The sequence below is a fragment of the Columba livia genome, chromosome W, assembly GCF_036013475.1.
Source record: "Columba livia isolate bColLiv1 breed racing homer chromosome W, bColLiv1.pat.W.v2, whole genome shotgun sequence".
Taxonomy (NCBI): domain Eukaryota; kingdom Metazoa; phylum Chordata; class Aves; order Columbiformes; family Columbidae; genus Columba; species Columba livia.
In genome coordinates, this window is record NC_088641.1 from 11803124 (window position 1) to 11821719 (window position 18596).

Genomic DNA, 18596 nt, shown 5'->3' on the forward strand with positions numbered 1-18596 from the left:
TCACTTGCACAAGCAGATCTGCACCATCCAAACAGCTTCTTGTAAGACATGCAACTAAACAGAATTCTCAGAAAACGTTATTTGAGCTTACAGTTTACTTAATGAATCTTGACCCAAGAGAGGTATAGGGCTTTCTGGCAACTACAAGAATTAATGTATTAAAACTTTGTTCCAAATTTGGCATTCTGTTGGTCTCAAAAAACAGCTTTTCTTTCGTTCTCTCCTAAGACCTCAAAAACTATCACGGTGAATTTACTAAGAAGTCTCCTACAACCAGTTACCACAGAATAAGTCTATTAAAAAAAATTTTTGGTTTAAGTTCCCAGCTTCATTAGAACTATGGATCCACTGGCAATGCCTTTAAATTTCAACCCTCAGACTCCTTGATACAGTATTACAGTTCCCTAGCAGTAATATTGCTGGGGGGGTGCCGCGATGAAGAGACGGGGACGCAACTTGATGCAAGCAAAGTGTCCACTTTATTGTTCTCTACACAATCCTTTTATACTGTTACATACATTACAACTACTATCGTGGATTATACTGATTGGTATACCAACTAATTAGCTCATACATATTACAAAAGCTGAGCTCATGATAGGTTAGTAAGAAAGCATGCATATCTTATCTTAGGTCCTTGTAACTACATGCCTTTCGTGTTAGGAAAGCTTCGCGCGACTATAACAAGATACTGTTGCCAAACCACCAGTTCCTGTGCTTTGTTCTTACACCCATCGGCTGTAATTTTCCACAACCCCCCAGTAACTTCCCATGCTAACACAGCAGGTCCAATAACTAAAATCAGCACATTGCCTATAAATACAGCCAAGATAACCCACATCTCCCCCTTTTTGTTTTCAAACATTTGCTTCTTCCCAAGGTCGGCGCCCAACCAGTTCGAGGACGTCTTGCTTCACCAACATTTCTGTACTGGGAGTTTTCGGAAGGTCTTGTGCTTGTACAAGAAAAATCTTATTTACTGAAGCGGTTATCGACTTTTGTAAGCACTGCAAAATACATGGAATCGTTAGTAATAATACACAAATTACTAAAAGGATCAAAATTCCCTGTTTAAGTAAATCTTTTATCCACCCTGTAATTCCCCAAGAAGCTAGCCACCCATCGAGTCCATCCATTCCTTCCTGCACATTGTGAATCCTTTCTCGTAGTTCTGCAATCTGTTTATGAATGCTCACAGAGTGGTCAGATAGATTCATGCAACACATTCCTTCAAATTCTTGACATCCATGTCCGTGGGCTAGTAAAAGGAAATCTATGGCGGCACGATTCTGTAGGACTACATGTCGTAAGCTATCTACATCTTGAGCTAATCCTGACAAAATGTCAGAGGTCGTGTTAAATTCTTTGACAGCCCAGCATGCCAATTGTTTTATTTTATTCCAATTGCTTGCGGCCATTCCACCAGGCAAAAATAGGGACAGAGCTATAGTAGATCCTAAAGACCCTAAATTGACGTGATCATCGCAATCTGGTTGTAATTGTCGCAATGACCTTTTTGATCTGGTACTATTGCTCAGGGAACGATTAAGCACGTCCCTCATATGAGGTGCGAACAGCGTAAGTCTCCCAATATAACAAGGTCCTCCCACAGGTTTAAAAGGAATTCCGGGCCATGCTCTATCTCCACAAATCAAGAAATAGCCTTTTGGCAACCTTACCTGTCCAGTGATATTGGCCACATCTCTAGTCCCTGTATTCATCGAAATGTTCCAATGACCAGAGTTACCTGACACGTTTTGATAATGAATCAGTGAATCTAATGTCTCTTTGTGACCATCTCGAATCAAATACCCAGTCCAGCTATCACCAAAATAGACCACTCCAGTCCCGTTAACAGGAAGAATCTCCGGACTCATATTAGAGCAATTTTCGCGATTTGAGATGTTCTCCCATTCCCCCTGTGGAGGGAAGGAGCCCCAAAGTGTCAGTTCCTGAAACGGTAAGTGATTAGAGAAATTGAGCCTTTGAATTAAGCCTTGCTGGAGCATGGCTCCCTGCTCTACTGGCCAGTCGCTACTTTTTATACACCATCCGTCACTGTTATTTCTCCTCCATTGCCAATATGAGGAATTGAGTACATTCGACAAATCAGGGGTGTTAACGTAACCTCGAAAATCGTCTAGGTGTACATATGGGTACCCAATTAAACATGTTCTAAACGGATCGCTTACTTGCGCCAGGGACAGACAAAAGTCTGTGGTCCCGGTACGATTTGCCCACGTGAGCCACACATTAGTACGAGGGTCAACATGATGTAAATCAAAGCTAAGACCTAAGCTTATAGTACTTAACAAAAAGATTAATACTTGGCCCATTCCTGCAGGCTCTTAGTCTTCCTTCTGTTTCTCTTTTTCCGACACCTCCTTTTTGTTTCCTCCCACTTATCGGGGTTTACTTCCCAGGTCTGTGGTACTGGAACAGATTTATCACATTCAATGGCTTTCCAAAGGACAATATTTGATTGCTCAAAAATATACCTATGCCATTTTTCTAATTTTTCCTGATAGGAGCGAGTTCTATCGCCCTCAATTCCAGTTTCCACTGACAGCCTCTGTAAGAGCCCTTGATAATCCTGCAAACAATAGTCACACCACCGTTTTACGCGGCACCTATTTACCCACTGTGGTCTTTCGCAGTCAGCACAAATTCTAAGGATCCAGAAATTGCACACTTCGCAGTCTGGACATTGAAGCTCTCGCTTATCTGTTTCTGAGACGGAATTCATTCGGGAGCAACGTTCTCCTCATCGAACGCAGGTTCTGGAGCGTTATCAGAAGACTGCCGTTGCAATGTTTCTCGGAAGGGTCTCACGTTCTTTGCCGGGATCCAGCGAGGACCTCTCTCTGTGGAAACACAAGCATAACCTCTACCCCATGTAACAAGGGGATAGGGTCCCATCACTTTACCTGTTTCGGGGTCCCGGATCAATACTGGCGGCTTAATCTTGGGTTCAAAAAGGGTGTTTGTGCTAAAATGACGAACTACTGGAGGATTGCTGTCTAACAGGGAACAATTCAAAAAATTAAAAACATACAAGGCTTTCTGTAAGCGCTCCTCTGGTGTAGCAGCCCCTATTCCCCCTTTTTGTTTTAATAACAAACGTTTTAAGGTTTGGTGAGATCGTTCTATCAAAGCTTGTCCCGTAGGAGAATGAGGGATACCTGTAATGTGTGATATACCCCAAGAGGCAAAAAAGGTCGTCAAGGTTTTAGATACATACGCAGGGCCATTATCAGTTTTGATTTGAGAGGGTACCCCCAAAGTAGCAAAGGCGCGCATCAGATGTTTTCGCACATCGCGTGCTTTTTCTCCTACATGACAGGAGGCAAATAACATTCCGGAAAATGTATCAATAGAGCAATGAATAAACTTTAGACGACCAAATTCAGCAAAATGAGTGACATCTGTTTGCCAGAGTTGAAGGCTTTGTAGCCCTCTGGGGTTAACTCCTTCTGCTATAGAAGGGAAAGAGTGCCTTTGACAATCAGGACACACCGCAATGATATCATGGGCTTGTTGTGTAGTGAGGTCAAATTGACGCTTAAGGCCTGCAGCATTTTGATGAAAAAAGGAGTGGCTGAGTCGAGCTTGCGCTAATCGATCTGGTAACACCTGCACTGGTAGCGTAAGCAAATCCGCTTGTCGGTTCCCTTCTGCAATAAAACCAGGTAGAGAAGTGTGAGATCGGACATGCATAATAAAATAAGGGTGAAGGCGGGAATCTAACAGGAAAATGAGTTCTTGTAACAGATTGAACAGTGCCGCATGAGAAATATCCCGTAGCACAGAAGCTTCTGCTCGGCTAACAATTCCTGCAACATAAGCAGAATCAGTGATTATATTGAGAGGGGCAGACCATTTTCGAAACACTCGAACAACTGCAGATAATTCTACTATTTGAGGAGAACCCTGTACAGTCTCTACATCTGAGCTCCACCGTTCCCGATGTTCATCCCACCAAAGGATAACAGACTTGTGAGATTTGCCAGACCCATCTGTGAATACAGTAAGGGCTTGTAAAGGCTGGTCACTCCGCTTTGGAACAGGTAAAAGGTGAAAATCAATGCTTAACAGCTTGTGAGAAGGCGGATGAGAAGTGAGTTGGCCTGCATAGCCAGTCAGGGCTATACCTAGTGCATCTGATTGTTGTTGTAGCCATTGCAGGTAAACAGTTGTTACTGACATACATATGAGGGCAAAGTCCGTGCCCGCCAGGGTAAGTAATCGCTGTCTGGCCCTGATGATTAAAGATGCAAACATCTCATGTTGGGTAGAAATCGTCTTTGTGGCTTGGTTAGGCAGAAAAATCCATTCAATGATTAGTAAAGGGTCCATTTTCTGGCAGTCCCATTGAAAAATGAGTGCATGAGGCTGTCTAGCAGGATTAAGGATGATTAATTGAAAAGGCAATTCTGGTTCCCATCGATGCGCTTGTCTGGAGGCAATTGCTGTTGCAGCTTTATGCAAGGAAGCTATGGCTTCAGGACTAAGAGTTCGCGGAGCGTTTAAATCCGAGCTTCCTTTAAGCATTTCGAATAGGGGACGAAGGTCCGCATTACTGATTCCTAACAATGGTCTGACCCAATTGATTGTACCCAGCAGTTTTTGTACATCATGTAAGTTCTTTACATTTGCCTGTATCTGTAAGGGTTGCGGGGTAACAGTCTGAGCCCTTATACGCCATCCTAAGTATTTCCAAGGTGGCATTCTTTGAATTTTTTCTGGTGCAATACAGAGGTCTGCTGATTTTACAGCAGCCACGACAAGGGCTACAGCTTCCTCCATGACTTCATGGTGCTGTGCTGCCACTAGAATGTCATCCATATAATGATATAACAATGCAGCAGGCACTGCAGTTCTAACAGGACTAAGTATCTTTGCTACATACCATTGGCATATTGTAGGGCTATTTTTCATTCCCTGCGGTAGCACAACCCACTGGTATCTTTGCAAAGGAGCTTGCATGTTGACGCTTGGTACAGAAAAGGCAAATTTAGGGGCATCATCTGGATGCAATGGAATATTGAAAAAACAATCTTTGAGGTCTATGATGGTTAAATGCCAATCTCTAGGGATCATGGTAGGTGATGGAAGCCCAGGCTGCAGGGCCCCCATATCTTCCATAGCGTCATTAATTTTTCTGAGGTCATGGAGCAGGCGCCACTTGCCAGTCAGTTTTTTAATAACAAAGATAGGCGAGTTCCAAGGACTCGTTGAGGGTACAATATGTCCCATAGATAGTTGTTCGTTAACTATTTCTTGGAGGGCGTGAAGTTTTTCCAGTGGCAGGGGCCATTGATCAATCCAAATAGGAGTGTCTGTCTTCCAGGTTAACTTTGGGGTTTCACGCCCCTCAATGGCCCCACCTAAAAATGTGTCTGGATAGACACCCCCCACTGAGACAACACATCACGCCCCCACAAGACCATAGGTACTGGTAAGATAAACGGTTTGACTGAGGCAACTTGTCCTTCTGAATTTTGAACTTGTATTATTTCTGCGCTTTGGCGGCTAGCTCCGCACCCCCCAATCCCTGCTAACGTCTGAGAGACATCAGCTAAAGGCCACCTAGAAGGCCACTTCGCTTGAGAAATAACGGTAACATCTGCACCTGTATCAATGATTCCACTCAACACGACTTGCTGACCTCTGCAAATGAGGGTACATTGACATATAGGACGCTTTTGTGAGATGGCTTGAGCCCATAAAATTAGTGGTTCTCCCGTAGACCCAAAGCTTCCCTGTCTCCGTGGGAGCATTTGGTCAGGGATTGAGACATAGTCCTCCTTAGGGATCAGTATCAATTGAGCAATACGACTTCCCTCTGGTACTGTGCAAGGAGGAAATGGGGTCCAAGCCATAATTTTGATTTCGGAATTACTGTCAGGATCAATTACTCCAGGCAATACAAAAAGCCCTGACAGGGTGGTGGATGATCTTCCCAATAATAAAGCCTGCGTTTGAGGAGGCAAAGGGCCTGCAACTTTGGTAGGCAGTAAGTGAACAGAGGAATCAAGCAGCGTTACTGTGTGGGCGGTTGCCAGGTCCAGGCCGGCGCTCCCTGCTGTTGCGGGAGAGAGACTGGAAACCCTCCGGTCCCCCGCTCCTCCCCCCGCGCTTGCAGGGGCGTTGAGGCTGGCCGCGGAACTTGTGTCTGCACGCGCCGCGGGTTCGCGCTCCACTGCCGGTTTCCCGGTATGGGATGCCCATTCACATCATATTTAGATTTACATTGGTTTGCAAAATGCCGTCCCTTCTGGCATCTGGGACAAATACCAGGTGCTGGGGGTCTCTTCCCCCCGGCGCTGCGACAATCTCTTTTAAAGTGACCTGGCTTCCCACAACCGAAACAGTTCTGTTGCTTACTGTTTCCCACAGGTCCGCGCATGGCCGCAAAGGCAGCAGCCATCGCTTCATATTTATAATCCATAGTGCCAATTCTGTTACACGCCTCAATCATCTCAATCAAAGTAGGATTTTGGTTTGGAAGCGATTTTAAAAGTTTTTTGCAATCAGCGTTGGCATTTTCCACTGCTAATTTAAGTAATAGGATATCTCGAGCCTCGGTATTATCTACTTGCCGATCTAAGGCTTGTTTCAAGCGGTCTACAAATTGCATATACGGCTCTCGGGGCTCTTGGGTGATATTAGTAAACGCTTTCTGAGGCTTTTGAGAATCAGGAACTTTCAATAAAGCCTTTTTCGCTTCCTCCCGGACTGCTTCTAAGGCTTCTCGGGGGATATCCCTTGCCTGTCCAACCGGGTCTGCATGTTGCCCAGTCCCAGTAAGATGTTCTATGGTTAAGGCAGCTAGGGCAGCATTCGCATGTCCCGCATACCCCAACAAAATTGTCTGCAGCCCCGTTCTCCATTGAGACTCCCACATTGTATATTGCGTCGGGGTTAATAACAATCGCGCGAGAGATTTTAAATCATGTGGGGTCATGACATATGTATCGAATACAGAAGATAAAAGGCTTGCAAAATAAGGAGAAGACAACCCGTGCTCGGTAACCGTACGACGCAACTCCTTAATCACTGAGAAGGATAATGCTTCCCATTGAGCCGCCCCCCCCCTTCCTTGATATATAACAGGCGCTACTATAGTCCTTGCTATCTCTAACTCCCCCTCCTTTAAGGCTTGGCGTTTGATCTCTCCCCAGGCATTATGAGGATCAGGAGGGAAAAGATCGGGTTCTTTTTCGGGATCAACAGGTCCGGGATCAAAGGGATCATCCTCCGGGGGATACCCCGCTGCACAGGCCAAGGGGGGTGGTGACGGTAATGATGGTGCAGAGGGCTTTGTCTCCCCTTCTGAACCTCGCTGGCTCTGCTCTTGCGCTTTCACAGCCTCAAAAATTTTTCTCCAGTGTGGGAGCATATGTTGCGCTTCCTCATCTCCAGAGGTAGCTGCATCCCATAATTTCACCCCTACATCGTCCCAAAGTTCCCGGGTAAAAATCGAAGAAGCAGTAACTGTAGGGATCTTAACCTGGACCCATTTAAGGATCAGCTTGAGGTCCTGACCCGAAAGGGTCTTTTCCCCATGCTTATTAAGTAAAGCTTTCATTAGCTCATAAACGTCTCTTTCAGGGGAACTCGTCTGATTCCCCATTTTGCTAGTTTCCCGCAGCTCACCTCTCGTTCCAGACGGGGGTGATGACTTCAGTAGCCGGCTTTTCCCTGCTCCTTGTAGCAGCGTTCCCAGTTCTGCGGGACTCGCAGCACGCCACCAGATAGGTGATTATCAGCCTCCGGCGGAGTCTTCACCAAAGATCACGTCGGGGGTCACCATTTGCCGCGATGAAGAGACGGGGACGCAACTTGATGCAAGCAAAGTGTCCACTTTATTGTTCTCTACACAATCCTTTTATACTGTTACATACATTACAACTACTATCGTGGATTATACTGATTGGTATACCAACTAATTAGCTCATACATATTACAAAAGCTGAGCTCATGATAGGTTAGTAAGAAAGCATGCATATCTTATCTTAGGTCCTTGTAACTACATGCCTTTCGTGTTAGGAAAGCTTCGCGCGACTATAACAAGATACTGTTGCCAAACCACCAGTTCCTGTGCTTTGTTCTTACACCCATCGGCTGTAATTTTCCACAACCCCCCAGTAACTTCCCATGCTAACACAGCAGGTCCAATAACTAAAATCAGCACATTGCCTATAAATACAGCCAAGATAACCCACAGGGGGGAATAAAACCTCCCTCTCTCCCCCATCTGAGATGGCAGGATCTCCAGCCCAGAATGAAAACAAATCAGTTCAAACTCCACATCAAACCAACCTGGCTCCACTCCACACCCAAATTAGTACCACTCTGACCCAGAGAAGCACTGAGCACTCTGGTCTCCCCAAAGCTGACCTGTGTGAAAAGACTGACTTCAGCAAGGAGGTAAAATGATGAGCTCTTTCCCCAGATGTGCCAAAACCTAGGAAACAAGACAGAAGCAAAAATGAACAACACCAACAACCCCTGATTCAAAGCCAAGAAGCAACACAGTGCCACAACAAGGATGGATGACATTACTCTAGAGAAAAAAAAAAGACAGAGCGGGGGGAGTAAAGCCCCCCTTTCTCCGCTTAGTAAAGGGAAAACAGGTTTTTTCTTTTTTTTTTTTTCTTTCTCTTCTTGCTGCAGTTCAGATGTAGCCAAGGCCACGCAGCTGGCATAATCGCTGGTACGAAGTGGGAGGCTCTGGAAAACTCCTCAGTTACAATGAGCTGAGTTTTATACACAATTCCAGTTAGCTCACAGTTGTTACATTGCTCAGCCCCATTTACCTTTCACAATTTACAGATGTCAAAATACAGTATATTAAACATCAATCCATTATTCCATTTTCCTAGATCCAAATCAGTTCATATTCTAGCAACTTTTAAATACAACCTCACATCCATCATAGCATTTAGGTGTTTGGTTGTTGGTTTTATTTGTTGTTGTTTGTTTGTTTGTTTGCCCTGTGCCCTGAAGCTCTGGAGGCAGACTTTCAGGTGAGGCCAGTATCCGCTGCGGTGCAAACTTTCAGGATTCTTCTCTCCCTGATAACCATTTGTTCTGGAGTCTGTATTTAGAGCTTTGAAGGCAAACTTTCAGGGGAGGCCTGTACCCATTCGCAAAAGCAAACTTTCAGGCATCTTCCCTCCCTGATAACTGTTCGCTCTGGAGTCTGTATTTCAGAACTCCAGAGGCAAACTTTAAGGCAAGGCCTGATAACCGTATGCACACAATTATTTGTATGACCTTGTTAAACCCAGACATGTGGTAATTGAGCAGCAACTACTTCTTCAGAAGAAAGAGAATAAAAATATTAAAAATATTGACTCATCCCAAAGGCAGTAAGTAGCACTTTGGTCTTTGACCTTTAAGCATCCTAGGGTAATCAATAACCTGGCCGTTAGATGCTGTGCCTGACACTGATTTTGATATGGGAGTAGCTTAACCTTGAACCAAGATGCAAGTAACCACAGGAACAAGAAGCTGGCCTCTCCATCCAAGGACTGGGCATCCATAAATCATGGTCCCTAATGCAAACACTGTGTGCAGAGAGAGATTTGAGAGGATAAGTGGTTTGTGAGGGATTACCTTTGAAGAAATGAAGGATTGCCCCTTGATATGTTGGACAGTTTCACAAAGTCAAGAGGTTACAGCTGCATGTTTTCATACGGTTCTTTGTATAGGCCCTTCAGTTTAATTAGAACCAGATGTTGCATTTATGAGGTTGTTAGCATTATTATATACCATATGCACATGCATGTGTCAGAATCATTGAATAGTTTGGGTTGGAAGGGACATTCAAAGGTCGTCTAGTCCTAACCCCTGCAATGAGCAGGGACATCTTCACCCAGATCAGGTTGCTCAGAGTCCTGTCCAGCCTGGCCTTGAATGTTTCCAGGGATGGGGCATCTACCACCTCTCTGGGCAACCTGTTCCAGTATTTCACCATCCTCATTGTAAAACGTCTTTTCCTCATATCTAGCCTGAATCAACCCTCCTTTAGTTTAAAACCATTACCCCTTGTCTTATCATAATAGGCCCTGCTAAAAACTCTGTCCCCATCTTTCTATAGGCCCTTTTTAAGTACTGAAAGGCTGCAATAAAGTCTCCCCAGAGCCTTCTCTTCTCCAGGCTGAACAACCCCAACTTTCTCAGCCTGTCCTCATAGGAGAGGTGTTCCATTCCTCTGATCATTCTTGTGGCCTTCCTCTGAACCCTCTCAAACAGGTCCATGTCTTTCCTGTACCGAGGGCTCCAGAGGTGGATGCAGTACTCCAGGTGGGGTCTCACCAGAGCAGAGGGGCAGAATCACCTCCCTTGACCTGCTGGCCACACTTCTTTTGATGCAGCCCAAGATACAAGTGGTCTTCTGGGCTGCAAGTGCACATTGCCAGCTCATGTCCAATCTTTCACCCACCAGTACCCCAAGTCCTTTTCAGCAGGGCTGTTCTCAATCCCTTCATCCCCCATCCTGTATTGATACTGGGGATTGCCCTGACCCAGGTGCAGGACCTTGCACTTGGCCTTGTTGAACCTCTTGAGGATCATGTGTGCCCACTTCTCGAGCTTGTTCAGGTCCCTCTGGATGGCATCCCATCCCTCAGGCATGTCAACCACACCAATCAGCTTGGTGTCATCCACACACTTACTGATGGTGCACTCAATACTACTATGTCGTTGATGAAGATATTAAACAGTACTGGTCCCAATAAGCACCCCTGAGGCACACCACTTGTCACCAGTGTTCATCCAGGCATTGAGCCATTGACCATCACCCTCTGGATGTGACCATCCAGCCAGTTCCTCATCCACCGAACAGTCACATACACATATGCACATTTTTGTGCACAAAATACATTTATGAATAAATGATGTTAAGACAAACTCAGGCACTATGGCACTGAAGCATAGGTTCCATCTGAATATGAGGAGAAACTTCTTTACTTTGAGGGTGACAGAGCACTGGAACAGACTGCCCAGAGAGGTTGTGGAGTCTCCTTCTCTGGAGCCATTCAAAACCAGCCAGGAGACATTCCTGTGCAATCTACTCTAGATGTACCTGCTTTAGCAGGCGGGTTGGACTAGATGATCTCTAGAGGTCACTTCTAACCCTAACCATTCTGTGATTCTATGAGTTTTGCATATGCACAGTTCCATAGTGCTGTGATCCCATAGTCAAATATCCCAGTTATTCTATGGGACACTGATTTATTCAACGTATAGCACTCATCTAATGAACAGCTATTTGGTAGCTGGATTTTCCTCTCACTATTCAGTGTCTGACATTATGTCTCATTTATTCCACATTTCTAAGCTTTGGTAAGAATAGATGAATGTTTCATAAATATTGATAGTTTTATTTTTGCAGCACTGCTCTTGAGACAAGCAGCATGTCATGGTTTAACCCGAGCTAGCAATACAACTACAACAGTCGCTCACTCACTCCCTCCTCCACCCCCCACCCCCCAACAGGGGAGAGAATCAAAAGGGAAGGGAGAAACTTTGATTGAGATAAACACAGTTTAATAAAATAACAAAAATACTAATACAATTCTAGTAAATATATATATATAAAATAGAAATAAAAGATACTCAAGGCAATTCCTCATGAACTGCATCCACACCGAGCAGCCAGAAGAGCCAATTGGAAGTTCCCAACTCTCCTTAAATAATTAGTATGACACTAATGGGATGGAATACTCTTACTGGTCAATCTGGATGTCAGTCAAGCTCTGCCCCATCTCTGCCTTCCCTTCCTCGACACCTGTAAGCAAGGCACTCAGAATGTCCTTGGCTCTCAGACCAGAGCAATTAAAAACATTAGCTCTGTGCTGGGGTGTTATCTGCTTGTTCTCAAACTAAGTCCAAATAATGAGCATGCTAGCTATGAAAAAGAAAGGTTTCTAACTGCATGAAGAAAATTAACCCATTTTCAGTCAAACCAGCACACATGGACATATGGGAGAGAGTCCAATGAAAGGCCACAAAGATGATTAAAGGTCCGGAGCATCTCTCCTATGAGGAAAGACTGAGACAGCTGAGACTGTTCAGCCTGGAGGAGTCTTAGAGGGTTCTTATCTGTGTGTACCAATGTCTGATGGGGAAGAATAAAGAAGATGGAGCCAGACTTCTCAGTGATGCCTGGCGACAAGACAAGAGGCAGTGGGAACAAACTGAAACACAGAAGGTTATATCTGAACATCACAAAACACATTTTAACTGTGAGGATGACTGAGCACTTGAACAGATCACCCAGAGAGGTTGTAGATTCTCCCTCCTTGGAGGTATTCAAAACCTGACCAGACATAGTCTAGGGCAACCTGCTGTAGCTGACCCTGCTTGAGCATGGTGGGGTGGACTAAGTGATCTTAAGAGGAGCCTTCCAACCTCAGCTGCTCTGTGATTTTTTTTTGAATCTTTATGTAATTTAATTGCTAAAATCTGATGCATTTTATCTGAGGCCCATGTGCAGGTTCAGACTGGAAAAGACAAGGAATGTATGAAAAATTACCTTTGAGAAATGAATGGCTGTCCTGGATGTTGAAGCCCAGCATCACAGAGACTGGGAGAGGTTTTCATATGTTGGCAAAGACACAACACAAAGTTCTCACCCTAGCAGACTTTTGCTCTGGTCTCATGAGAGCAGAGCTACTGGACTTTTACAAAGCAGCAACTGCTAAGAGTTTTCTAAAATGGACAAAAAAACTCCAAGTCTTATTGTAAAAAGTGACTGAAGCATTTTAGCTGCCTTTCCAATTGGTAATTTGATATAATTACAGATATATGCAATATGTATACACACACGTACTCACACAAATATTACATATAAATGGGTGGATAGACATTCAGGTATCTTGGGTAGACACCTAATATGTAAAATTTCAGTCACAGCAGTTTAAATTTCACACATTTACAAGCAAACAAAATTGTTTTGTCTCATAAGAGAGAAACATGGTTATGAGAAACATGAGAAACATGGTTTGAAACATGGTTATGAGAAACATGGTTTCTCATAAGAGAAACATGGTTAAGGGAGTGTCATGTCCCACCCAGAGGTATGAGTGGGGGAAGAAGTGACCCAGGTTCCTGGGTCCCCTTGGTTGGAAAACAGTACACACAGTACTTAAGATCCGTAAACAAGAAAAGCAACACCTTTTATTTTGCAGCTTGTCCCAATTAGCAGATGATTCAGCAGCAGAAAGATTTACGTTACTTAAGCCTAATTGGTGAACAGTTTAACAGCAAAAGGATTTGCATAAAAGGGTTTGCTGCACATATGGGGTTGTAAGCCTTATGTTATTATACTACTCACAGAAAGACAGGCAAAGAAATAGGGACATAGGAAAGAAAAATAGAAGGAAAGAAAGAACAACAGAAAAGGAGAAAGAAAGTGAGGCATTCCACCACCCTTACGGCTCCACAGCATGGATGGACTTCTAGTCTGGGTCCGGTGATGTGTGGTCTCTGGTGTCCCGCAGTGAGGATGCTGGGGTTTGTAGTTTGGGAGTGCAGCATCCTCAGGTGTCTGGTTTGGTTCCCACGACTGTGGCGATTAGGAATGACGCATACCAGGACGCAGACAGAAATTCATGCAGAGGCAGAGATCTCGTTCAGGAAGGAGCGCAGAGCCTGGCCAAGCAGAGAGCTGACCTAGGCCTAGGCTGCTTTCTTTATTCACCATTGACAATTTATAGGATTTACAGGTATGGGCCTGGACTAAGATGTTTACAAAAAGGTACTTTTCCACTAATTATTATTAAGAACACACTAAACTAATGTGATATTTGTCTCACTTGTTTTTCCACTCATTCACAGACCCAGCCCAAGGACATTCACACACCCCATGCACTTGGGGGCAGTTATCCGGCCCGAGATACCATTCTCACGAGTCTGGCCTATAAAGTTTTACAATTATGAGAAACGTACTTCAAAGTAATCTGTCCAAGGCCCTTTATATGTTATTATGTTAGTATTATGTCTTCGACTGTCCAAATGGGCATGTTAGTATTGATCTTCCTTTATCATCCATGTGCGGCTGGAACCGCACACCTTGCTTTCCCACATTTTACTTTCCAACATTTCCCCTTTTTTTGTGTTAAACATCAGGTTCTCAATGAGCGCAGTAAGGACCCTGGCTTTGTTCTTCTTTGCATTCTGTGTCATTCTCCAGATGATTCGAGGGACTACAAGAAAAAACATCACACAAGCATATCCAATTCCCACAAAAACCCATATATGCAGATTGAGAGCTGAAAATGAAGTTTTAGGGTCTAATCACTTTATGTTATTAGATAATGTTAGCCATTTTGTCTTACAGTCCTAATTCTTACAAACTATGTAATTATTTTGCAGGGTACTAGCTCAGTCCTAAATCAGGCCTTGCACATTAGCTAAGACTGTTATTTTACTTCATATCACTCATAAACACTACAATTCAATTTCAATGGTATTACACAGATTTAGCACTCTGATAACAGAAAATACAGGTTCAGGTATCAGCTAAGGAGATTATTTAAATACAATATCATAAGAATAATGAGGATCCACAACGTGCATGTAGTCACTCACAAGAAACAAAACTAGAGGCCTTTTACTTCAGGGTACTCACAAGAAATAGTCACTCACTCAAATAAAGAAGTGAGCTGTCATTAATCCCAGGAAGTTTCCTTAGATGGTGTTCCTGTCTAAGGAAAGGACTCCAGTTCACAGATCTGCAAGTCCGAGAAGACCACTCAAAGGGGGTCTTCGGAGGGAACCCCGTTTCATTGTTTGGCCAGATGCGGCTGTGGGCATTACAACGTAGTCCAGAAGCTTCTCAGCTAGTCTGGGCACCTCCTTTGTTAAGGACCCTGTCAATTGACCGAGGATCCCACCCCTCCTGACCCATCAGTTGGTAGAGGTGAAGCTGGTTGACAACACCCTGGTACCATTCTAGGTGTATATATGTGGGGACAGGCACAGGGGGGCACAGAAGGTGCTAAAGAGCCATCAACCTCCGCATGGAAAGCTCCAGGTTTCAGGGGAATGTGTACTGCCTCACAATCCAGCCTGTGACCACAGTCATCTGACAAACTACTCTGGAGTCGTGGACAGTCACCTCTTGCCTCTGAAGTCAAAAGGGGGCATTCTGTTGGTGAGTTTTAATGTCCACTGTGAATCATCATACCTTATGTGTCATTTTCCTGTTGCAAATCAACCTACAATAGAACAGAATAATACAAATTACAACAATTACAGTTATTAACAAATATTAGAGAAAGCTGGTTAGCCATACTAATAAGGAAAACAAATGCATTGAAAGTTTTTTCGCCAGTTAGTCCCCAGTCCAAATAATGTCAATCTGAATCATTCTGATATGCTAGTGCCTCTTCCTTTCGTCTCTTCTGTTTCTTTGTTGCCCTCTGCTGCAGGGACAGATGCTGCATCTCTGGTACTGGGTCCTGCATCATGTTGGTCCAACTCGTAGAAAGGTTTAACATATTTCGCAGGAAGCCACTTTGGTCCTGTTGGAAGAAGAACACAAGCATAGCCCCTCCCCCAGGTGATTAGTTCTACAGGCCCTTGCCACTGACTGTTGTGCAGGGGATCCTGGTATAAAACCTTTGGTCTCTGAGATAGTGAATCTGGAACACAGAAGTGTTTTTCCACTGCTGCGATAGAGGAGGGAGGCATAGTATGATTCAAAAAATTTAAAGTATATGTTGCATTGTCTAATTGTTCTTGAGGTGTCATATTCCCCCTTTTTTGTTTAAATAACATCCGTTTCAGTGTGGAGTGCACCTGTTCAATAATAGCCTGCCCAGTGGGAGAATGTGGAATACCTGTGACATGCGAAACACCCCATTGCTGTAAAAAATATTGCGTGGATCTAGCAGTGTATCCAGGACCATTGTCAGTTTTAATCTGTTGTGGCACTCCCAGCATAGCAAAACAGCGGGTCCAGTGATGCTGCACATCTCTGCTTTTCTCACTTGTATGCGCAGATGCACAAAGCATACCTGAAAAAGTATGCTATAGAAACATGTATATATTTCAAAAGGCCAAAAAATGAAACGTGTAACATCAGACTGCCAAATGTCATTAGCTGAGAGTCTGCGAGGGTTAACTCCAAGGGAGGGCGAGCTTGTAATCAGACCTTGACATTTCGCTTGCTTGAGAGTGAGACCAAACATTTTTTTTAAGGCAGCAGCATTCTGATGGAAGAAAGCATGTGAAGCCCTGGCAGACTGGAAACGGACTGTAGCTACAGTATAAGAATCCACAACTGCCTTACCTTCAGTTGTGGGACCCGATAAAGTTGTATGAGAGCGTATATGAGTAACAAACAGTGGGTGTTTGCGAAGCTGTAATGCAGTTTGCAATGATACAAACATATCAAAAAGTTGCTGTTGTGAGATTTCTTTAAGAAAAGTGGAGGGGATGCGCTGTAGGACCTTGACTAAGTACTCAGAATCACAAACCAAATTTAGAGGTTCCTCCCTAAAAAGCTCTAAGGCATGCAAAACTGCGCCAAGTTCCACTAATTGGGTTGAACCTTCAACAATTTTAGCAGAATGATGCCAATCGTTATCTTCACACCAGACCACTACAGCTTTATGAGACTTCCTTGAACCATCAACAAAAACTGTGCAAGCATTTGGGACAGGACTGAAAACAAGTACAGTCTGTGGTCTAATATCAAAGACATGCAGATTTTGAAGCAATTTACATTTAGGCATGCCAAAAGCTATGCTGTTAAGAAAATCAGCTAGTGCAATTTGCAAGGACAGAGATTGTGAATAAAAAAAATCAAAATCTGCTTTCACAAAAGGTACATATATGACAGATGGATCACGGCCTACTAAAGTCTGAATCCGTTCTCCGCCTTTTTTGATCTTAGTAACAATCAATTCCAGGGGCTCAGTAATAGTTTTACAAAAAGAATTGGGCCAAAAAATCCATTCCAAGTATATCAGTCTGTTTGTATTCTCATCATACTGTCCCGCAATAGCCACAGGTTGTTTCTGTGTTGTAGCTATAAATAGACAAATCCGCAAGTCCAATCGAATGCAGTCAATTTGTAAGGTTGCAATAAATTTATTCATCAAAGTTTCTAACTCCATTTTGGCTGTCATATTTATTGGATATTGTTTTCCCTTACCGGATCGAAGTCCTGTTTCAGTTCTATCAGTGTAGTGTTTCCTTTACTGATACTTTGGTTGCCCATACTAGAGGAAATACAGCATCGAAAATTTCCTTGGATATTTCTCACTTGCACAAGCAGTGAGGCACCATCCAAGCACCTTCTTGTGGGACATGCAACTAAATAGAATTCTCAGAAAACCTTATTTGAGATTACAATTTACTTAACAAATCTTGACCCAAAAGAAGTATAGGACTTTCTGGAAAATACAAGAATTCAGCTGTTAAAACTTTTTTCCAAATTTAGCATTCCATTGGTTTCAAAAAATGATCTTTCTTTCTTTCCTACAATCTCAAAAACTATCATGGTGAATTTACTAAGAAGTCATTTACAACTAGTTACCACAGAATAAGTCTATTAACAAATTTTTGGTTTAATTTCCGAGTTTCATTAGAACTACGGATTCGCTAGGGATGCCTTTAAATTTCACCCTCGGACTGCTTCATTCAGTATTACAACATTGCTGCAGTGGGGGGGAGAGAAAACCCCGCTTTCACCGCCTTGAAAGCGGGCAGCCAGGTTTTTCTTTTTTTTTTTTTCTTCTTGCTGCAGTTTAGATACAGGCAAGGCCACACAGGTGGCGTTAATTGCTGGTGCTAATTGGGAGCTGCCAGGGAGCTAAGTTTATCTTGCAGCTTGATACAGGCCTGAAATTTATGTTGAAACATTACAGCACAGGCCTGTGATATTTTGCTTTTTTATTTTTCCATTTCACTCCAGCCATAATACACTCTATATGCAATTCTAATTGGCTGAGCAATAGTTACATTCCTCAGCCCCATTTACCGTTTGCAACGTCTTACAGATGTCAATAAACAGCATATTAACCATCAGTCGATTACTTTAATTTTCCTAGATCCAAATCAGGTCATATTCTAGCAACTTTTAAATACAACCTCCTCTGAGTTCTCATCCATCATAGCATTTAGTTTTCTTTCCCATACCTCCAACAAACACACAAATTCAGTGCAAATCAGAGTTTAACAACTTCAATTCTTTTCTGCTCTCAAAATTACTAAATAACAATAAGAGCAATTACTCTAATGTATAAGGATGCATCCTAAGGGGGAGCAAGGTGGTATTTTAGTAGCAGAACCGGTTCCCATTTTGTAATTATCTCCTCAAACAAAATTCTTTTGGTACCAAATAGAAATATGCAAAATAAAATGCTGAGCTCAGATATGAAAACCAAATACCAAGTTCAAATATGCAGATAGATCACAGTTACACTAATTCAAGACAATATCTCGATTTTAGCATTGCACCTTTGAACTGCTTACTGCTCAGCCAGGTAGAGGTGCCGCTGGGTCTCCCTGACAAAATAGGTCAGTGCACGCTGGAGCCCAATCAGCACCTGCCCCCCCGCCACCACAGCAAA

General features: G+C 43.5%; 1 protein-coding gene and 1 long non-coding RNA gene across 2 annotated transcripts in view; one reads left to right on the top strand and one right to left on the bottom strand.

Moving 5' to 3' along the window:
* The window catches only part of LOC102083899 (SET-binding protein), a 311256-nt gene that overhangs the window by 257595 nt on the left and 35065 nt on the right, over window positions 1-18596 (top strand). Inside the window, 1 exon segment of the mRNA XM_065045110.1 lies at window positions 12886-12894. Coding sequence (XP_064901182.1) covers window positions 12886-12894 — 9 coding nt within the window.
* LOC135577117 (uncharacterized) lies at window positions 461-8229 on the bottom strand. Its single transcript, XR_010468707.1, has 2 exons — window positions 7660-8229; window positions 461-1007 (listed from the first exon to the last, which is right to left on the bottom strand). It is a non-coding gene; the product is annotated as an uncharacterized LOC135577117 (long non-coding RNA).